Source organism: Gallinula chloropus (genome assembly GCF_964237585.1).
Source record: "Gallinula chloropus genome assembly, chromosome: 17".
Classification (NCBI taxonomy): domain Eukaryota; kingdom Metazoa; phylum Chordata; class Aves; order Gruiformes; family Rallidae; genus Gallinula; species Gallinula chloropus.
The window spans coordinates 12,225,144-12,242,367 of record NC_140102.1 but is presented as its reverse complement, the minus strand read 5'-3'; the positions used below and the strand labels follow the sequence as shown (position 1 = coordinate 12,242,367).

The following is a 17,224-nucleotide window of genomic DNA, read 5'->3' as shown; positions in this document are numbered from 1 at the left end:
TCTCCTGCTGCTTTCTCCCTTGGCCATCTGAGCTGGTGGCCCTTTCTTCCCTCGTGCCTGGTAACAGCTGTGAGTGGGTCACTGAGCAGAGAGGCTGCCGGTAGCCTGTGTTGGGGGACAGGGACTTGTGGGCCGGTGCCCTGCCCTGGGGAGGTGGTGACCTGCAAAGGGCAAGCGAGGGGGTGGAACCCATCTGGAAGAGCATCCTTGGCTGGGGATGGAGCCAGGAAGCCGCTGGAGACCGCGGGTGGAAAACCCGCCTGTAGAGCGGGAGCCCCCCAGAGCCCCCCGGTGCAGGGTGACCAGAGGGGCTGCCCGTGTCTTCCGCAGCGGGACGAGCGAGCGCGGCCCCAGCGGAGCCGCTGGCCGCTCTCCGGAGCTCCCCTGCCCTCCCCCGGCCGGGGCAGCCCGGCAGCGGGTCGCAGTCCCCGGGCCGGGCTCCCCGCGGCTCCGGGCGCGGCAGCTGCGGGAGGCGGCGCCGGGGGAGGGGTCGGCGGCGGGGCCCGGCCCCTTTCCCCGGCACAAAACGGGAGGCGGAGGCGGCTCTGGCCTCACACCTCCCCGCCAGCCGTGCCGGGGCCGAGCGGCGCCGGGGATGTAGCGCTCAGCACCGCGGAGAGCGGCGGGCTCGGGGAGGGAGGGAGGGAGGGTGGCCATGGCCAGCGTGCAGCAGGGCGAGAAGCAGCTATTCGAGAAGTTCTGGAGAGGCACCTTCAAAGCCGTGGCCACGCCGCGACCCGAGAGCATCATTGTGGCCAGCATCACGGCCCGCAAGCCGCTGCCCAGGTAAGGGCTGCCGCGGCACGGGGAGGGGGGCTCGGGGACACCCCCCCCCCCCCATCCTGCCTCTGGCTGGGGGCTGTGCTACCCCAAGCCTCCTCCTCACCCCCACGTAGTACCTCCCCACAGCCCCATCAGGAGGGTCTGGAGTGGCCCCTCTATTTAGGAGCTGGATCTACTGGGGATCCCCCAGTGCCTGGGGTGGGGGGATGTTGGCTGGCTGTCCCTCCCCCAGCCCCCCTGTAGGTGCTCTGCTCTGAAGGGGAGCAGGCTCAGGAAACTTTATCTTGGTGGAGCTTGGAGCCCAGGAGCTGTCTGCCTCCCACAGTGGGCAGGGTATGGGCCTCGAAAGCTCTAGCTGGGCTATGGAGAGGGAGAAGTGATGAGGGTCATCAACCAGAAAGTGTGGTCACTTCCATCCCTGCCTTACAGACCAGGGGGTGTGTCCTGCTGGTTGTCTTGTCTCTGGGTCTCTCCCTCTCCAGGGACCCTTGGGAAGGTGATGCCCCGTGGAAGGGAACAGCTCCCCCCGCAAGCTGATCCTTGCCTTGGCACAGAGGGGAAGCTGATGCACCCCAGAGAGGTGCAGCCCAAGGTGCCTGCACACTGCTACGGTCCAGGGGAGCTGCGGGTCTGGTGTTTCCCAGCTCTCAGAGCTGAGGGGTCTCAGCTTTGCACGCCTGGTGCCTGCCTGCCCTGTCCCTCCTGCTCCCAGGGAGGCTGGTGTCATCCCTCACCTTTTGCCAGAGCAGGGGTCAAACCCCCATGAAAGGAGGTGGGGAGCTGCTTATACCCACTGAGCTTCTCAGCTGGGCTACTGCATGGGCAAGGGTCTGTGTGGTGTCTTCACAACAATGTGCTCTCTAATTTAGACTGGTTTTATTTTGCTGACTGTCTCAATATTGGTTAAAAATCCCCTCTTTGAACCGTTTTTGTAAGAAACGGGGTCTTTTGCTGGTTCTCCTCTCTTCAGTCTGTATTTCTACCGCAGCTCCTCCCCACCTGCTGTGGGGAACAACCCAAAGTTTCGTGAAGGCAGTGGGTTGGTAGTGGAGACTGCAACAGGCTGGGTGCTGGGGGCTCAGCCTGTGCTCGGTGGCAGAGAGCTCATGGGGAGTCAGCCCTTGGGGTACCTCTCGTGCCAGTGGAGCCCATGGAGCTGCAGCAGGGATGGGGGTCTGGCTGCTCATGCAATGGGGCAGGGCATCACTTCTGTCCCCACGGCCCAGAGTGAATTTTGTTAATCTCTCTGCCATCAATCAGGGTAGGAAATGGGGAAAGGCACGGCTTAGGCTTCCAAAGAGAAGAGCAAATCTCGTTTCCACAGGCAGTGCTTGCAGAGCTTCAGCCTCCGTGGGGGACACAAGCCACCGTGCCTTTCTCCTCCCCTGCATCAAGCTATGGTCAGCACCCAAAGTGGCTATCAGCAGGCTGGGTGCTGGCTCACACACATGCTTTCCCCTGCCTGAATGTGCCTGAGCAAGCCATGCTGATTAAATATCTTGTACTCAGAGATGTAATAAGGCAACAAATTAGAGTACTGGGAAAATACAGTGAGCCCGAGTGCCAGGAACAATGCGATTTGGCTGTTTGGACTGCCCCTGATACCCTGGTTGGGCTGAGGACTGAGGCTGGGAATGTTTGTAGCTCTGTTAAAAAGTTAACGAATGCATGTGCCTCCCTGTCTCATTGGCAGGAGGAGAACCAGGTGTGCAGGGGTCAGGGGCTCTAAGTATGTGGCAGAATGGACCTGCCAGCTCGGCTTTGCCGTGTCTTGCACCTTGGCACCAGCAGATCCTGTGTGCCAGGGTCCCCGAGCTGGGATGTGCTGTGTGCTGCTGCTGGCTCCCTGTGTCAGTGCAGCTCAGCTCCTTTTGTTTCGTCTCGGCGTATGCCGCCAGCCGGGGAATATTCCCCATGGTGCAGCCATCTGCACCACTGCCCTGGCTGCAGGTGCTGAGGTGGAACAGCCCTGGCAGGGTCTCCCTGGGGTCTGGGGGGGTTCTTGCTGCACTCCCCTTCCCCACACCCACCCCCCCCATTCCTTCAGAGGGGCTTTGCTGCCTGGGGGAGCAGTGCCTGGTTCCCCTTGTGAGGGCTGCAGCCTGGCTCGTGTTGTGTGGGGCTCTGCTGGCAGCCCCAGGCTGTCTTGGCAGGATTGTGCCTATGAGATCCCAGAAGTCACATCCCCAGGAGCCTCACAGCAGATCCCCATCGGGGTACACAGCAACATCCCCAGTGCCCTGAGCCAGCATCATGTTTGTAGCCCAGTAAGGAGCAGAGCCAGGCTCTCCCCATCCTCTGGAAGAGCAGCCCCAGGGTGTGTGTGGCAGCTCCTCTCTCAGCCATCTCTGTGCCCAGCTCCACTCTGGGTTTGCTTTTCCTGGAGGTTTCGCTGTGCTGCTGCTTGAATTGGCCTCTCTTTCCTGACGATGCTCCTGGCTAATTTAAGAGCAAATGACTGCGGTGCCAGTGAGCAGAGCACCAGAGAGGAGACGGAGAGACCAGTTAGCCAACTGAAAAATTAAGATGACCATCTGGATTCCTGGTTTCTCCCACACTTGACAGCTGCCCTTCTGCAAACTCTGCAGATCTCTGCCCTGGATCTGGCCCCATGCTTTCTGCAGCAGCAGAGGCAACAGTGTGGTTTCTAGGCCAGCTCTGCCTGTCTCTCCATCAGTTTTCCTGGCTGAGCCTGTGCCCTTGTTGAGTGCCAACCGGCTCAGATGCAGCATGGGGGTCCTGCTAGGAGCCCCTGCAGTGGGCATAGACCAAATATATCCTCACAGGGTCCTCTGGGCATGGCTAAGGGCTTAATCCTGCCTCCTGGTGTGGTTCTGGGGGTAGAAGGGGATTCTATTCCTTCCCCTTCCCTCCAGCCAGCTCTTCCCTGTGCCCTCACCACCACTTTGCTGCCAGTTCCAGAGATAAAGTATCTTCTACCTAAATTCCCTGGGAGGTTCAAAGGATTTGTCCCAGAACAAAAGAAAACTCTCATCCTTTCTCTCCAGGTCTTACTGGGGGGGAGGGAGAGAAGCTGCTCACTTCATCCCTGACACAGCTCCATGCCCGGAGCAGGGTTCTGCCAAAGTAAATGGATTATTGACCAGTTTGCAGTGTGAAAGGAAAAACCAAGGTGATGGGGAAAGGGGCTTTTCCAATTAACCTTTCCCCACACAAGGGCTTTTCCATGCAGCCTAGGGCTGGGCTTTTGCTGGGGGGTCTGAGGGAGCTGGTGGTGTGGGGAAGTGGGGCTGGGGCTGCCCCATACTTACCTTTGCAGGGGTGTTGTTCCAGTACATGTGAAGGAATGGTGTGGTTTGAGGGCTGGGGACCCCCCCATCCTGCTGAGCCGTGGTGCCCTTTCTCCCTCTCCCTGATCTGTAATGATGCTGTGATCCCCACATGATGGCAAATGGAAGGGTTTTGCCCATTATGACCTGCAAGTCTCTTTAAACACCCTGTGCTAGAGGTGCTGCCAGTCTCAGCCCAGACTCTGGGGACCCTACTTTCCACTTCTCAGCAGGGCTTTTGCATGTATCTCTCTCCTGGCTGTGACTTCAGCTCGGGTGCGGTGGCTGGGAGCCCCTTTGTGCTTGGCAGCTTGACTTCTCCCAGTGCTGCTTCATATTTCATACAGACCTGTCTGCTGGGGAACGTGTGGGTGCTGGGAACAGCCAGGCTGGGAGAAGTTCCAGGGTCCCCGTGGGACCCAGAGCTGGTGGCAGCCTAGGGGCTTGTGGGGTGCTTTTGGGGATGTTTGGGTTCTGTTCTCTCAGCCACGGCTGTGTGACAGAGGCTGCCCTGTCCCAGCACCCCAAACCCTGCCAAAATTCACCTTTAAGTGAAGAGTGATGGTGCTGTTGAAGATGGGGGCTGTGGGTGCCGGTATGGGTGCATGGGGAGGCTGGTGATGCTGTGTGAGCACAGGCAGTGCTGGGAGTAAGGAGGCTCCTGCATCCCTTCCTGCCAGATGGTCAGTCTAAGTGGGTCACATGAGGGCAGCACAGGGGATTTGTGCTTTAACCCTTAATCCCCTGGGATGTGCTGTGCATGGAGGGGGAGGGAGGGGTGTGCTGCTGAAGTGGGATTAAGTCCAGTTTTGCTGCCTGGTTTGCTATTGTGGGTGATGTTGGAGACAGACCCGGGTGTTGCTGCTGCAGACCTGCTGGGACAAGGGTGCCAGTGTATGTGTCCCCACTGTGATGGGCAGGAGTGGCTGTGGCACTGCAGTGTCGGGGGGCAGAGTAACCCCATCATGGCCAGGAGCCAGCTACAAATTTCCCATGACTTTTGGCCCAGCAAAGAGTCCCTGAGGGGCTGGAGCCCAGAGCTCTCCTAGCCCAGCCTCTGCCTTCCCAGCCACATTTCGGTTGCCCTGAACCCCGCTCAGACCCAGTGGGCTGGCAGCCCCTGGGTGTCAGGGTGTGCTGCTGGGGAGGAAGGCCCTGCCATGCCCATGGCTTCCCCCTCTCTCTCGTTAATCCTCCCCCTTGTAGGTCCAGCATCTGCTCTGCGGGAAGAGGCGGCGGCAGAGCCGGCCGCGCCAGCCGCCTGGCTGCCATCTGCTCCCTCCCGCGCCCAGCGAGCCCGAGCGCTAATGAGCCCATGGCCCTGGCCCAACGGGGGGAGAGGGGCCTGAAAAGAAAAGGCGAGGGAGAGGAAAAAAAAGCCCCTTCCTCAGAGGGGCTGTCAGTGGGGAGGCCTTTGTCTGTCCCTGCCCTCCGGCTCCAGCTGGATAGCGGGCGAGCGGGGTGGGAAGAGATAATTAGGCAGCTCGGGAGCTGCTGGAGGCTGTGGGGAGCCAGAGCAAAGGAAGGAGCTGCCGAGGAGCTGGGGGTGCCTGCGGGAGCTCCTCCCTCTCAGAGCCTTCGTTGTCCTCCTCTTCCTTCACCCTGACCCCATCCATCTGCCTCTCTGCTTGGCCAGCACTGGGGACCATGTTCCTGCTGGCTCCCCACTGGGGTGGTGGGCAGCTCTGTCCCCAGAGTGGTGGCCCTGGCAGCGTGTCAGGGAGGTAGGGATGGAGGTTCCTGCCAGGGTTGGGTGGGACACAGGGAGTGCCAGGAGGCACAGTCAGGCCTGTGTCCCTCAGCGTGGGAGGGTATACAAGCACCTAAAGGATTTAGGGAAAGGAGCCTTTGGAAACCCACATAGCAATCCCAATCCCATGGATGGGGCTGCCTTGGAGACCTTGGGTACCCCCAAACATGCTGCCTTTCCCCACTGTACCCCTGCTGTGGTTGAGGTTTTTTTACCTTTGCCTAAAAGCTCCCAAAAGTGGACATGGGGCTGAGGATTGTCTCCAGACCAGTGCCATAGGGACTGGAAACCAGAAGTGTGGTGGGAAACGCTGTGGTTTGGAGCATGGGCAATTTCTGAGCTGTACTTGGGGCCTGAGTCTGGCCAGGTGCCTCCACACAATGCTAGGCTGGTGCTGTGCCAGCACTCAGGTGAGGCTGTTTCATAGTGGTATCAAAGTATGGAGCAATAGGTGAGGGCAAAACATGGCAGTTCAAGGTCTTGTGGGGCTGGAGCCTATCCCTGCCTGGTTCAGGCAGAGGTGGCAGACAGCAAGCCCCATCCCTGGAGAGGCAAGAGAGCAGGGCTTTGAAACCCCACATCCCCGTGCAGGCATTTGCCTCCCTCCCTTGAGGTCTAGCTAATAAATATTTAGGGTTGTGAGACCCTGAACAATAAATAGTGACAGCCCTGATACCTGGGACTGCTTGGTACTTCTGCACACTGGTGGGTCCTGCACCTGCTCTTGTCCCCTTGTCATCACTGTTCTGCATCTGCTGTTTACAGCAGTCCCACTGCAGCTTGTCCCCAGAAAAGCACTCTGCAGACGCTGCTCTTGCTGCATGGGGAGGTCCCTGCTCTCTGCTGGGGTCCATGGGCACAAAGTATTTCTCATTCCAGAGGCTTATGGCTAGAGCTGAACCCTACTCAGCCCCATCATTCCCACATCCTCTCCATGACTGGACCTTTCTACACGTACATTTTTCTGTAAGATGAACGTGTCAAATGCAAACCCTGTGTCATTGAAATGAAATCATTTCATGCATGACCACCCTTCCCTTTCCTTTCCTCTCATTTCTTTTCCTCCCTGCGGCTACTGAAACCTCTTCAGCATGGCAAAGCCCATCCCAGACCTGCAAAGCCCACCTGTGGTTTGGCTGTGGTTGGTGCCAGGGTTTTGCTGCATCCCCTGCTCTGGATCAAGCCCCTCTTTGCTTTTAGGAGATCGTGGGGCTGCCATGACCCAATGTCCTACCCTGCCCACCACAGACCCACCCATGACTCCCAGCACTGCTGGATCCTTTTCTGGTCTCGATCACCAGCCACAACAGGTTGGGTGTTGAAAACAGGGCTGGGCTTGATGCTGGGCTCAGAGACCTTTGGCCTTTCCAGCAAAGGGCAGAGACACTCCAAACCTCTGGAGCCAATTTGTTTGCACAGCTGACTTTTATGGGCACATGCAAACACGATGTGAGTGCCTGGGGGTGTTTGGGGGTTTGACTTGATGATCACTTGAGGTCCCTTCCAACCCCTACAATTCTGTGATTCTGTGAATCTGGTGGAACTCAGCAGCACAGCGTCTGGAACAGGGCTTTGGCTTGGTGTGGGTCAGGCATGTGCTTGGGGAAGGATGCACAGGCTGGACCACTGCTTCCAACAGCAGGGCTGGGCACAGTGCCCGTGTCTCAGTACCAGCATCACCCAGCAAAGGCCACACAAGCCTCCGCAGGATGCTGGGTGCTGCAAAACTGGCTTCTCCATCAGCCACTGGAGCCAAAAGCGCTGACAAACACTTGGGGTTTAAAAATAGCAGGGTTTTTTTCACATGCTTCTGGAGTCCTTTCCCTGCCTTCAGGAAGGGCTTAAAAAATACCCAAAAGTTGGGATAAAATCCCTCTGAAAACCTCTACTGGTGCTTCAGGCTGGCTGAGCTGGGTCTCCCAGCCTGTGGCCAAGGCAGGAGGCAGTGAAGCTGGGGCTAAGTGCCTTGCTGATGACCTGTTTCACACTTCATGTTTAATTTATGTCTCTTCATTAATGAAAGAAGGAGCAGCTGCTGCTGCCCAGCCCTGGCTGGGGGCTTGGCGGGGAGGCGGGGCAGCAGGGACACAGGGGACAGCATCTCCTTCTTTGCCGCTGGGTGCCTGGGTGGGCAGAGGGGTTGGCAGGGTCCCCCTGCCTGCAGGGTTGCTCTGTCCTCTCCTCCCAGCTCCTGCTTCATCTCTGGGGCAGAGAAAGATGAGGTATGCTGGTATAGGCTGTGATGACTGTTGTGCTGTTGGATCCTGGGGGTCAGATGCCCATCTTATGCGGAGGTGGCTGAAAATGCTCTGAGACCCACGGGCTGTACTGAGAAAATGTGTTTTCTCTGTGGCTAACACCAAATCCCAGCAGTGCCTCATCCCCCTGGAGCTCGGCAGAGCTGTGGCAATGGGCTGGTTGTATTAAATCTATCTTTGTGCCTGTGTGTGCTTGGGAGGGCATGTGCTGGGGTGTGACTGGAAGAGAGCGGGGTAGGAGGCTGTGATTTGAGCTGCTTTACTGTTGGGATGAAGAATTAGCTATTGCCCAGCAAGAGAAAATATTTTTGCATTAAGAGAGATTTTACTGTTAAAGACCTCCTGCTGAATTAATCTGTGGGTCAGCTGGAGCTGCTGGGTAACCAGCCACCCCCCAAAGCAGTGCCTGTGTAACACCAGTGTCTCATAGCATGCAAATATATCATAACTTATTCTCTGCTGCTCCATCATCTGCAGCTGGTGAAGCAGCCCTCCTCTGCAGAGCAGCAGTGGATGTGGTGTACTGAGTGATTGGGGGGGGGGGGGGGAGGGGAGGGCTTTGCCCCCCCGTGGGTATTTTCCCCTGAGGCTGCTGGTTTCAACCCTGGGAACCCATTCACAGAATCACAGAATGGTCGGGGTTGGAAGGAACCCTGAAAGGTCATCTAGTCCAACCCCCTACCAGAACAGGATCACTTGGATTGTCACACAGGAACGTGTCCAGGTGGGTTTGAATGTCTCCAGAGAAGGAGACTCCACAGCCTCTCTGGGCAGCCTGTCCCAGGGCTCTGTCACTCTCATGGTGAAAATGTTTTTCCTTATGTTGACATGGAACCTCCTCTGCTCCAGCTGGCACCCATTGCCCCTTGTCCTGTCACTGGACATTGCTGAGAAGAGCCTGGCTCCGTCCTCCTGATACTCACCTTTTACATACTTACAGACAATGATGAGGTCCTGCCTGTAAAGCATTTTTGCCCCTGATTAATTGAAACTGAAAAGCAGGAGGACTCATGTCTCCCCTGCCCCCTCCCCACCACAGATGGCTGTTGCCAACCCTTGCTTGTCCTGCGCTGCTGCCAGGCTTGTCCTGCGTGGAGCAGCAGATGGTGGGCATCACCTTGCCTTTCCATGGCAGAAGAGCAGGTAGCAAAGCCTGCAGCTGTAGCCTGTGCCCTGCCTGTAGAGCTGACGCTGGGACGTGGCCCCTGCCCTGCTCTCCCTGTGCTGGTATTGATTTGACCCTAACTCCCTTTAGCGTGCTGTGATTTCTTTCAATTAGGCTTTGAGCGAGGCCTCTGTGGTGTTTGATAGAACCAGCCCCAGCACGGTGCCTGAACCAGCATGGTCCAGAGGAAGATGCTTGGGGATGTTCCCACACCCCTGACGAGTATCCCTCTGTGTTTCACTTCCCCCCATGTCCTGTGAGGATAAACCCACTGCTTAAAGGTTGTTCCTTCTCCCCTCTGTGTTTCCTAGCTCTTTCCATCCCTCAGATGGGTGGCTTTTGCTACCTCAGCCCACAGGCCAGCTTGGCTGCATTGTTTGCTGGTTCACCTTCCTACCTTAGAACAGCACCAGACCCGCACAGTCCCCCCTGCTCTGCGCAGGAGCAGCCCAGCAGGCAACTGGAGCTGAACTCAACCTGAGCAACCCTCGTGTTCCCATCACCAGCAAAGCTTTCCCCTTTCTCCTTGGTGTCTGTCATCTCCTTGGGGACACGCTCAGCCGAGTTGGGGCCTGGTGTCACATTGTTTCTGGCAAACTAATGGGCAGGGTGCTTGTTTTCAGAGCAGAAATCCCTGCACTTCATCTCCAGCTGCAATTACCAAGCCCAGTCAATGCGGTTGATGGTAATAGGATGGTAACACTGTCTGAATTTGTATTTAACGCTGATTCCAAGGGTCTATAATTTTCATCAGCACCACATGACTTTTTATAGAACAGAAAAATGTGAGAGCAGTTAATGAGCTGTAATTCTGGAGAGCTTCTGCCTTGATTGGGACTAATTATTTTCTTTATAAAAATAATTAACAATCCACACAACCTATGGAGTGAAAGGCATGTGGCATTAATTAAACCATGAGGTATTTTCAGTGCACCTTTATCTCCCCTTTCCCAGCACACCCAGAACAGGCAGTGGCATTGCACTGTGGAAAGCCAAGCTGGGGGCAAGCTCACATCGGGGTGAGGGCTTGTGCAGAGCAAAAAGGGCAGGTCTGGAGCAAGGGGGCTGCATGAAAATCCCACCTCCATAGCCCTCTGAACCTGTGTGTACCGTAAAAATCCTCATTTGGGTAGGAAAAGTTGTTTTGGCAAGAATAAGGTAAGGGTTTTCATGTGTGGGCTGTCTGCGATGGGTGTGGAGGGGCTGCTGAGGATGTCTCTGTTGTTTGGGCTGAATCCCAGCCATGAGGACCCCTGGGGCTGCAGGGGTCTGTGGTGGGCACCAGCACTAGCCATAGGGCATGGGGATATCCCAAAATTGAGGTAGCCACTTTGCTCAAGCTTACCCCTTGTTCTCCAGCGCTCTGAGATCCTGGGGCAAGTTCCAGGTAAACGTGCCCCAGCACCAACAGCGTGTGGGTCTGTGTGTGGTTAGACACACACTTACATAATATATAATTGTTAACAAGACTAATTCCTCTATTTTCCTGAAGGTATTCTGAGAACTAATGAATACATTTGCATAATCTTTGTTTTGTTTATGAATAATTCTGGATTATCCAAATGTGAATAACACCGGGGCTTTGCCGTCCTAGACTGCCTTTCAGCTGAGGATAGCAAAGCATTTTACAAATATTAGTTCAGCCTCACAAATCCCAGCAAGTGATTAAATTATTATTACACCCAATTAAAGATGGATGTGCCAAAAAGTGAAATGATTCACTCCAGCCCCTCCTGGCAGGGTCTGCCATGGGCCCAGGAGCCAGGGGACATGTCTGTCTCCTCCAAACCTTCCCCCAGGGAGCAGCAAACCAACAAACAACCTCCCTTTATTTTTTGGGATGATTTAAAACAATGTTCAGAGTTTCAGGGTGGTGTGGATGGTTTGGGACAGGACCTGGAAGCAGAGAGGGATGTTGTTTTTCTGTGTCTGACACCCAAACAGCCCTGGGTGCTGCAGCACCCCAGTGCCCACCATGTGGCAGGGACGGCACGGCCATACCAGCTTCTCCTTCCTTGGAGCACAGTGGGAGGAGAGGAGGCCCCATCTTCCCTCCCAGAAACTCTCTTTAACTTAAGACCCCCTCACCAATCCTTCTTGGGCAGCTGGCAAGACCACCAAGGTTTTTCCCATGGGACCGGGGGGGGTTAGAGGGAAGGAAGACTGGAGTCAAACCAAGCCCTTCCACCCATGAATTCAGGGATTTCCGAGCTCATCTGACATAGGAGATGTGATACAGGGAGGCAAAGGGCTCTTCCAGCTATAAAAAGACCCTGCAGCATGTAACCCCCCCACGAAAGCCTGCTGGCTTTAAGCTTCCTGGGCTGGGAATGTTGCAGGCTCATCTCTCCAGCAGGAGAAATCTGTTGCCTAATTTCTTTCTGCAGGAGCTAATTGCTGCCCACACATCCCTGAGCAGGGACATGTTCTCCTCTGGTGGGCTGGATGCTCAGGAGACAAGTCCCAAACAGGATGGTGTCCAAGGACACCCATCTCACCAGACACCCCCCCCTCAAGTCTGGGAGATCGACTGATGTTGGAGTGGTTTCAGGCTGAGCCCTTGGGATTGCTGTTCATTAGCTGCACACAGGCATGTGTGTCTGTGTCCTGGCACATGGAGGTGAGGAGGGAAGGCTTTATTAATGGGGTGCAGTGACCTGAATGTCCCTGTACCCCGCTGTCCCCATCAACCACAGTTGTTCCCAGGGCAGCCCTGTGGGCAGGCGGCAGCTGTGTGATCAGGTTGGGTGTTTGGAGTTTATCTGAGTGTTGGGAACTCTGATGTGTTTTCCTCTCTTCTTCCAGTAGCAATTCAGAAAGTTAAGGGAGAGGGGGAATAAGCTTGATGTGAGCAGCAAAGGGAGGTTCCCGCTCCAAGCGGATCTTCTCCAGACATCTCCTTGCTGTCTGTAACGTGCCTTATTACTTATTCATGTTTAAAGTGATCTTTCAGTGCTCCCAGGAGCTCCTGGTAACTGTGTGCTTACAATCCCCTGTTTGATTAAATTTTAATGAGCTACGTTATTGGCAAATATGTTATTTTGCTGCTGTTCCTCGTGCCAAAAGGCACTGGGGCTTTGGACAAAGGAGGAGATACTGACTGCCAGAGACACCCTGTGGCCTGGCCCTGCCACCCCTGGCAGTGTGCTGCGTGGCTCCTCCTTTAACAGCCATGTGAAAAGGATGGTGCTCTCCAGAGATCCCAGATTAACCGTGGCAAGGCACTGCAATCCTGAGTGCAAGATTGGCTCTGGCCTCAGCAGCCACCACTGAGGCAAGGTGCTCACCCCCTGGGTTGAGCCAGGGGTGCTGTGGCAGCAAGGGGACATTGGCAGCCCATCAGGTATGAGGGTGGTCTCCAGCCTGACCACACTGCAGATAGTGGCAAAGAGCACTTCCCTTCTGAGCCATCCCTTGGTGTGTTTTGGTTTGTTGTTTGGTTGTTTGGGTTTTTTTTAGACCCTCCTAAAATGTGAGGTGTCACCTCCTGGTGCTCCTCAGCTTCCAGCTCCCAGCGTTGTGTTGGGAAGTGCCCAACCACAGCTGCTGACTTCCCTCCCAGCCCTTGGTCCTGACTTTCACTGCCTTGGTTTTGAAACTGCACTGCTAGTGGGATAGCAATTAATGAGGAGCCTAAGCTCAGATCCAGGCTTTTCCTAATCCCGAGTTCTGTGGGGGCTGCTGGCCATCAGTTCTCCCTCACCAGGATCAGTTTTCCCCAGAGCAGCTCATTTCCTTTAGAAATGACACAACCCTGTGCCATACTCCTGGGATTTCTCTCTGCTGTCCCTGGCAGGTGGTCAGCAGAGCCAGCCTGGATTGCAGGCACCAAGGGAAGGTGATGCTGAGTCCTGCAAAGGTTCTGTGTGCTCAGGAAGGAAGAGGGATGGGAAGTGTCCCTAGGGAGAAGAAGACCCATCCATGAGGAGCAGGAACAGGCTGTCCCTACCTAAGAAAGGGTCCCTACCTAAGAATGGGGGAGCATTGCTTTCCCCCATGGAGTTTTCCACTCTGTCAGGGCCAGGCTGTGCACTCAGAGCTGCCAGCAGCTGGTACCCAGGACGGAGCCATCCCCATGAGCTGTGAGCACACAGCATCCCCCGAAGCATCTGGCACTGACCCTGCACCGTTACCGGGGCTTCTTCCAGCAGGGAAGCTCCTCTGTTCTGATTCATCCATGCATGGTAAATCAACTGCTGGAAAATAAAAAGCCAAGCTGCTTTTCTGGCCTGGGATGTAATAAGAGCAGTCGTTAAATGTTTCTGGAGTCTTAAGAAGCAGAAAGGAGCTGCTGCCCCATCCAGGCTTGCAGCAGGACACAGGGTCGCTGGGAGCAGGAGGGGGAAGCGAGTCACGACTGGCAAAAATGGGGTGAAAAATGTCTCCTGCAGAATTGTGTGTGTCTCTGCTGTGTTTAAACTGCCTGGAGAAAAACCACGGGCTTCTCTGCAGCTGGTGCCTCTGCTGATGCACGAGGAAGAAACGTAGCGGGGAGAAGATTAAAATTGAACTGGCTGGGAGTCTGTGTAATCAGGGAAAATATCTCGGTGATTTGCTATTATAATTTTCAATAACAAACTGCAGGGCTCCTGCTGCACTAATAACCAGGGTTTGAATGAAGTGGGGAAAGAACCTGCCGTGGGGTGGTGTGTGTGTGTGTGTGTGTTTGTGGAAGCACTTAGAATTTTCCCCATCTCCTAATTCTGAAAAGGTATTTTTAGTGCAGATTTCAAAGAGCTTTACGTAAACACATCTGCTGGAGTTTTTGCTTGGAAAATGTCTTTACAACCTCCTTCTCTGCCCCCTCCCTCTACTGGGACAAAGGAAAGGTTCGACCATTTTCTTTTTCAATCAGATGAGCAAAGCTAGAGAGCAAGAGGAAAAACAAAAGGGTCATTTTGCCAGCTCCAAAAGGCTCCTTGGCCCAAAGCAGTGGATTTTAGAAATGCTGTGAGCAGCTCAGTCCACCCTTGCTGGGGTCAAGAGCCCAGAACAGAGACGCAGAGAGCCATGAGGATGTGGGAGCGGGGAGGGGGGGGATCCCAACATGCTGTGTGGCTGAAACCTCCAAGTGAGGAAAGGAGAGGAAAGAGGGGGATATTCAGTCATGCATCCATGTGCTTTTCACATGTTACTCAGGAGAGGTGGCGAGTGTATCCCTGTGTGAGCAGCTGTGGGACGCCCATGTGCTTGCATGGGCTGATGCTCCCCATCCCCAGGTGAGGTGCCCATTGTGGGGTTACTGCCAGTGAGACATTCACAACTAATAGGTTCAGCCTGTATCCTTCAGCTGTTTTGTTTTCGGGGCTGGAGCTGCTTCTATCTTTTCACTGGGGGCTGTAGAGATGATGGGAGTGTGGAGCCAGGCAGGGCTGAAAAGGGCAAGGTAGTAAAGTTTCTGTATTGGCTTTTCCAAATGGTCTGTCCTGAGCTTGGAGATGCTGTGGGTGCAGGGCTGCCAAGTGCACGCAGCGCTCGGGGCCTCTGATGCGCTTGTGTAACAGTCGGGCACATCCAGCACCCAACCCAGCTGCGTGTAGGAAGTAACATGAAGGATAAAAAAAGAAGAAGAAGAAGAAAAAAAGCTTGGTTAGCATGATCCAGCCCTGGTGTGCTTACACTGCTGCTTGCAAAGCAGCTGCAAAGGGCAGAGGGGCCGCGGCAAGGCCACTGAGGACTGGGACTACTGGAGCTCGTCCTGCGGAAGCGAGGGATGATGTTGTTGCTGGCAGGGTCTGGCAGCTGAAAGGTCACTGGGAAGGCAATTTTCCTGCTTTTCTCTCCTCTTGAGAAGAGGAGCTGAGTTACCATGGGGAGGGGGTTGGGGGAAAGATGATTGATGAAAGCTTTGTGGCAGGAGCCTGCTTCAGGGCTGGGGCAGAGGAGCTCAGCTGGGACGTGGGAGCCTGCAGGCAGGGGAGGGCAGCTGCCTGGCCCGGCAGCGCTGAGGGGTTTGAAGTGCACCCCAAGCCTGCGCTGACTGCATGTCACTGCTGGCCTGGGAGGGACAGGTGTCGCTGGGCTCAGCTCCCAGTGGAGCCTGTGTCACCAAGTGCCACGTTTCACGGCCCGATGAGATGGCGCTTGGCCACGGCACCAAGCGCGGCGGCCTGGGATGGAGGAATGGGGGTGGGTTGCAAGTTAGCTCTGTCTTGCTCCCTGAGGCAGCAGGGTCTGTCTGTGAGCAGGTAGGGCAGTGCAGCCCTGTGGGGGCTAAAGCTGGAGGCTGTTTCCAGGTGGCTGGGCTGGTTCAAGCCCCCAGGGTGCCCCAACACTGGCTTACTGTGGGGCTCAACCATGGCTCTGGAGGCTGGACCGTATCTTTAAGAACATCCCTGCACAAACTCCATGAGGAGACTTTGCTAAGTCCAGCACATCTCCCAGGTCTTGCAACTGCCCTCTGGGACCTCTCTGGTCTTGCATTTTCCTTGGCCTCTGCAGAGGAGGGTCCTCATCCTGCCAACCATGAGCATGGCCACCTTAGGCTCCTGTGAGACACCTTCTGCCAAGCCCATCAGTGACCAGATGCCTGGTCCCAAAGGGAGCTGGTGCAGAGAGTGGAGGTTGCAGTGTGGTTACCAGGCCTCAGCAGTGTCCCCATAAACTGGGAGTGACATGCCAGCCAGGGTAGCATTGGGTGACCAGGCTCTGCTGGCAGCAGGGAGCCCAGTGGTATTTGGAGATTTGGGAAAGGCTGGTGGGAAGCGTATCGATCAGATGGCAAAAATAAACAGGGACCCCCTGACCTTCTATCTGGGCTTCCATCATCTTCCCCATTGTCCTCCAAATAGCCACAGCATTTTGCAGTGGTTTCACCTCTCTTCAAGCCGGGAACATCCAGGTTCTTTGCCAACATCTTTTCTGCATCATTTCTACTAGGGGAGAGATAGATCATTTCCCTCTGAGGCCAACACCTTATGTCAGGGAAGGAAAGCATGGGAGAGCCCAAATCTGATACCAGAATGCAGAGGTGGGATGGCTGGTAATGAAAAGCTTTGAAAAGCTTGGGCAGAGATGTGTGTCTGCTGCTTCCCTTTCAGCCACTGAAAACCTGGAAAAATTAGCCACAAGCCCAGAAGAACCCTCCTGGACTGGAGAAGGGAAGGGACAAGGCGAACCATCTGCAGAAGAAGGTTGCCCAGGGTGTGGGCAGCGCAGTGGGTGCCCTCCTGCATGCAGTCTCCCTGCCAGGAGCAGGGATGCTGCTTTTGGGTACCCCTGATGGGATAGGCTGGGTTTCTGCATGGGAGAAAGAAAGAAAAATAAGAAAGTGCAAACAATTGTCTCATCAAAACTGAGCTAGTGGGAGGGCATGCAGGACCTGTGGGCAGCTGCCTCATCCTTGCTTTAGAGCCAAACATGTGACCCATGAGTTGGCAGGGAGGTTGTGGGCATCACTCTGAGCCCAAAGAGGCATTGCCCGCCTTGTGTATCCTTCCTCAGGTATCCTTCTTGCCTCTTCTTCCTCCTGCCTTCTCCAGCATGCACCTCTGTGCAGCATGTCCACTGTGCTGAGAGTACCCCAGTTGCATTGCTCCAAGTGTCTTGTCTGCTCTCCTGGGGCCAGCTCCAGCAAACCACCCACAGAAGCTTTCTCCTTTCTGCTGCAGGCAGGGACTGGCAGGGGAAGGTGTGATACTCCTCTCCTTTGAAACCCCAGTAATCATTTACACCAACCTGCAAGTAGTTTTCTATCAGTCATGAAAGATGACCAAAAAATACGTGTGTTTATATAAATCTATTCAATCAATATCTATGGAGCTTAATGCAAGGGGATTACCAGCCAGTTTAGAGCGTTAGTGACTCTCAGCACTCATCAGAGGAGAACATTTGGTTGAATTGAAGCCAGCCTTTGATGGGATTGGAGAATAATTATTTCCATCAATAATTACTTCCAAGCCCAGAAGAAACAGTTCCTAGTGCGTTGCAGAACAGGTAGTCTTTGGTTGCCTCAAGGCCAATATGTTTTAACACCAGG

General features: G+C 55.2%; 1 protein-coding gene across 1 annotated transcript in view; it reads left to right on the top strand.

The window, feature by feature from the left end:
* Nucleotides 1–655: 655 nt before the first annotated feature.
* Nucleotides 656–17,224, top strand: part of SRRM4 (serine/arginine repetitive matrix 4) — a gene marked incomplete at both ends in the record, with an annotated part of 39,920 nt that continues 23,351 nt past the window's right edge. Inside the window, one exon of the mRNA XM_084272236.1 lies at nt 656–786. Within this exon, the coding sequence (XP_084128362.1) occupies nt 656–786 (131 nt within the window). The remainder of the gene's footprint in view (nt 787–17,224) is intronic.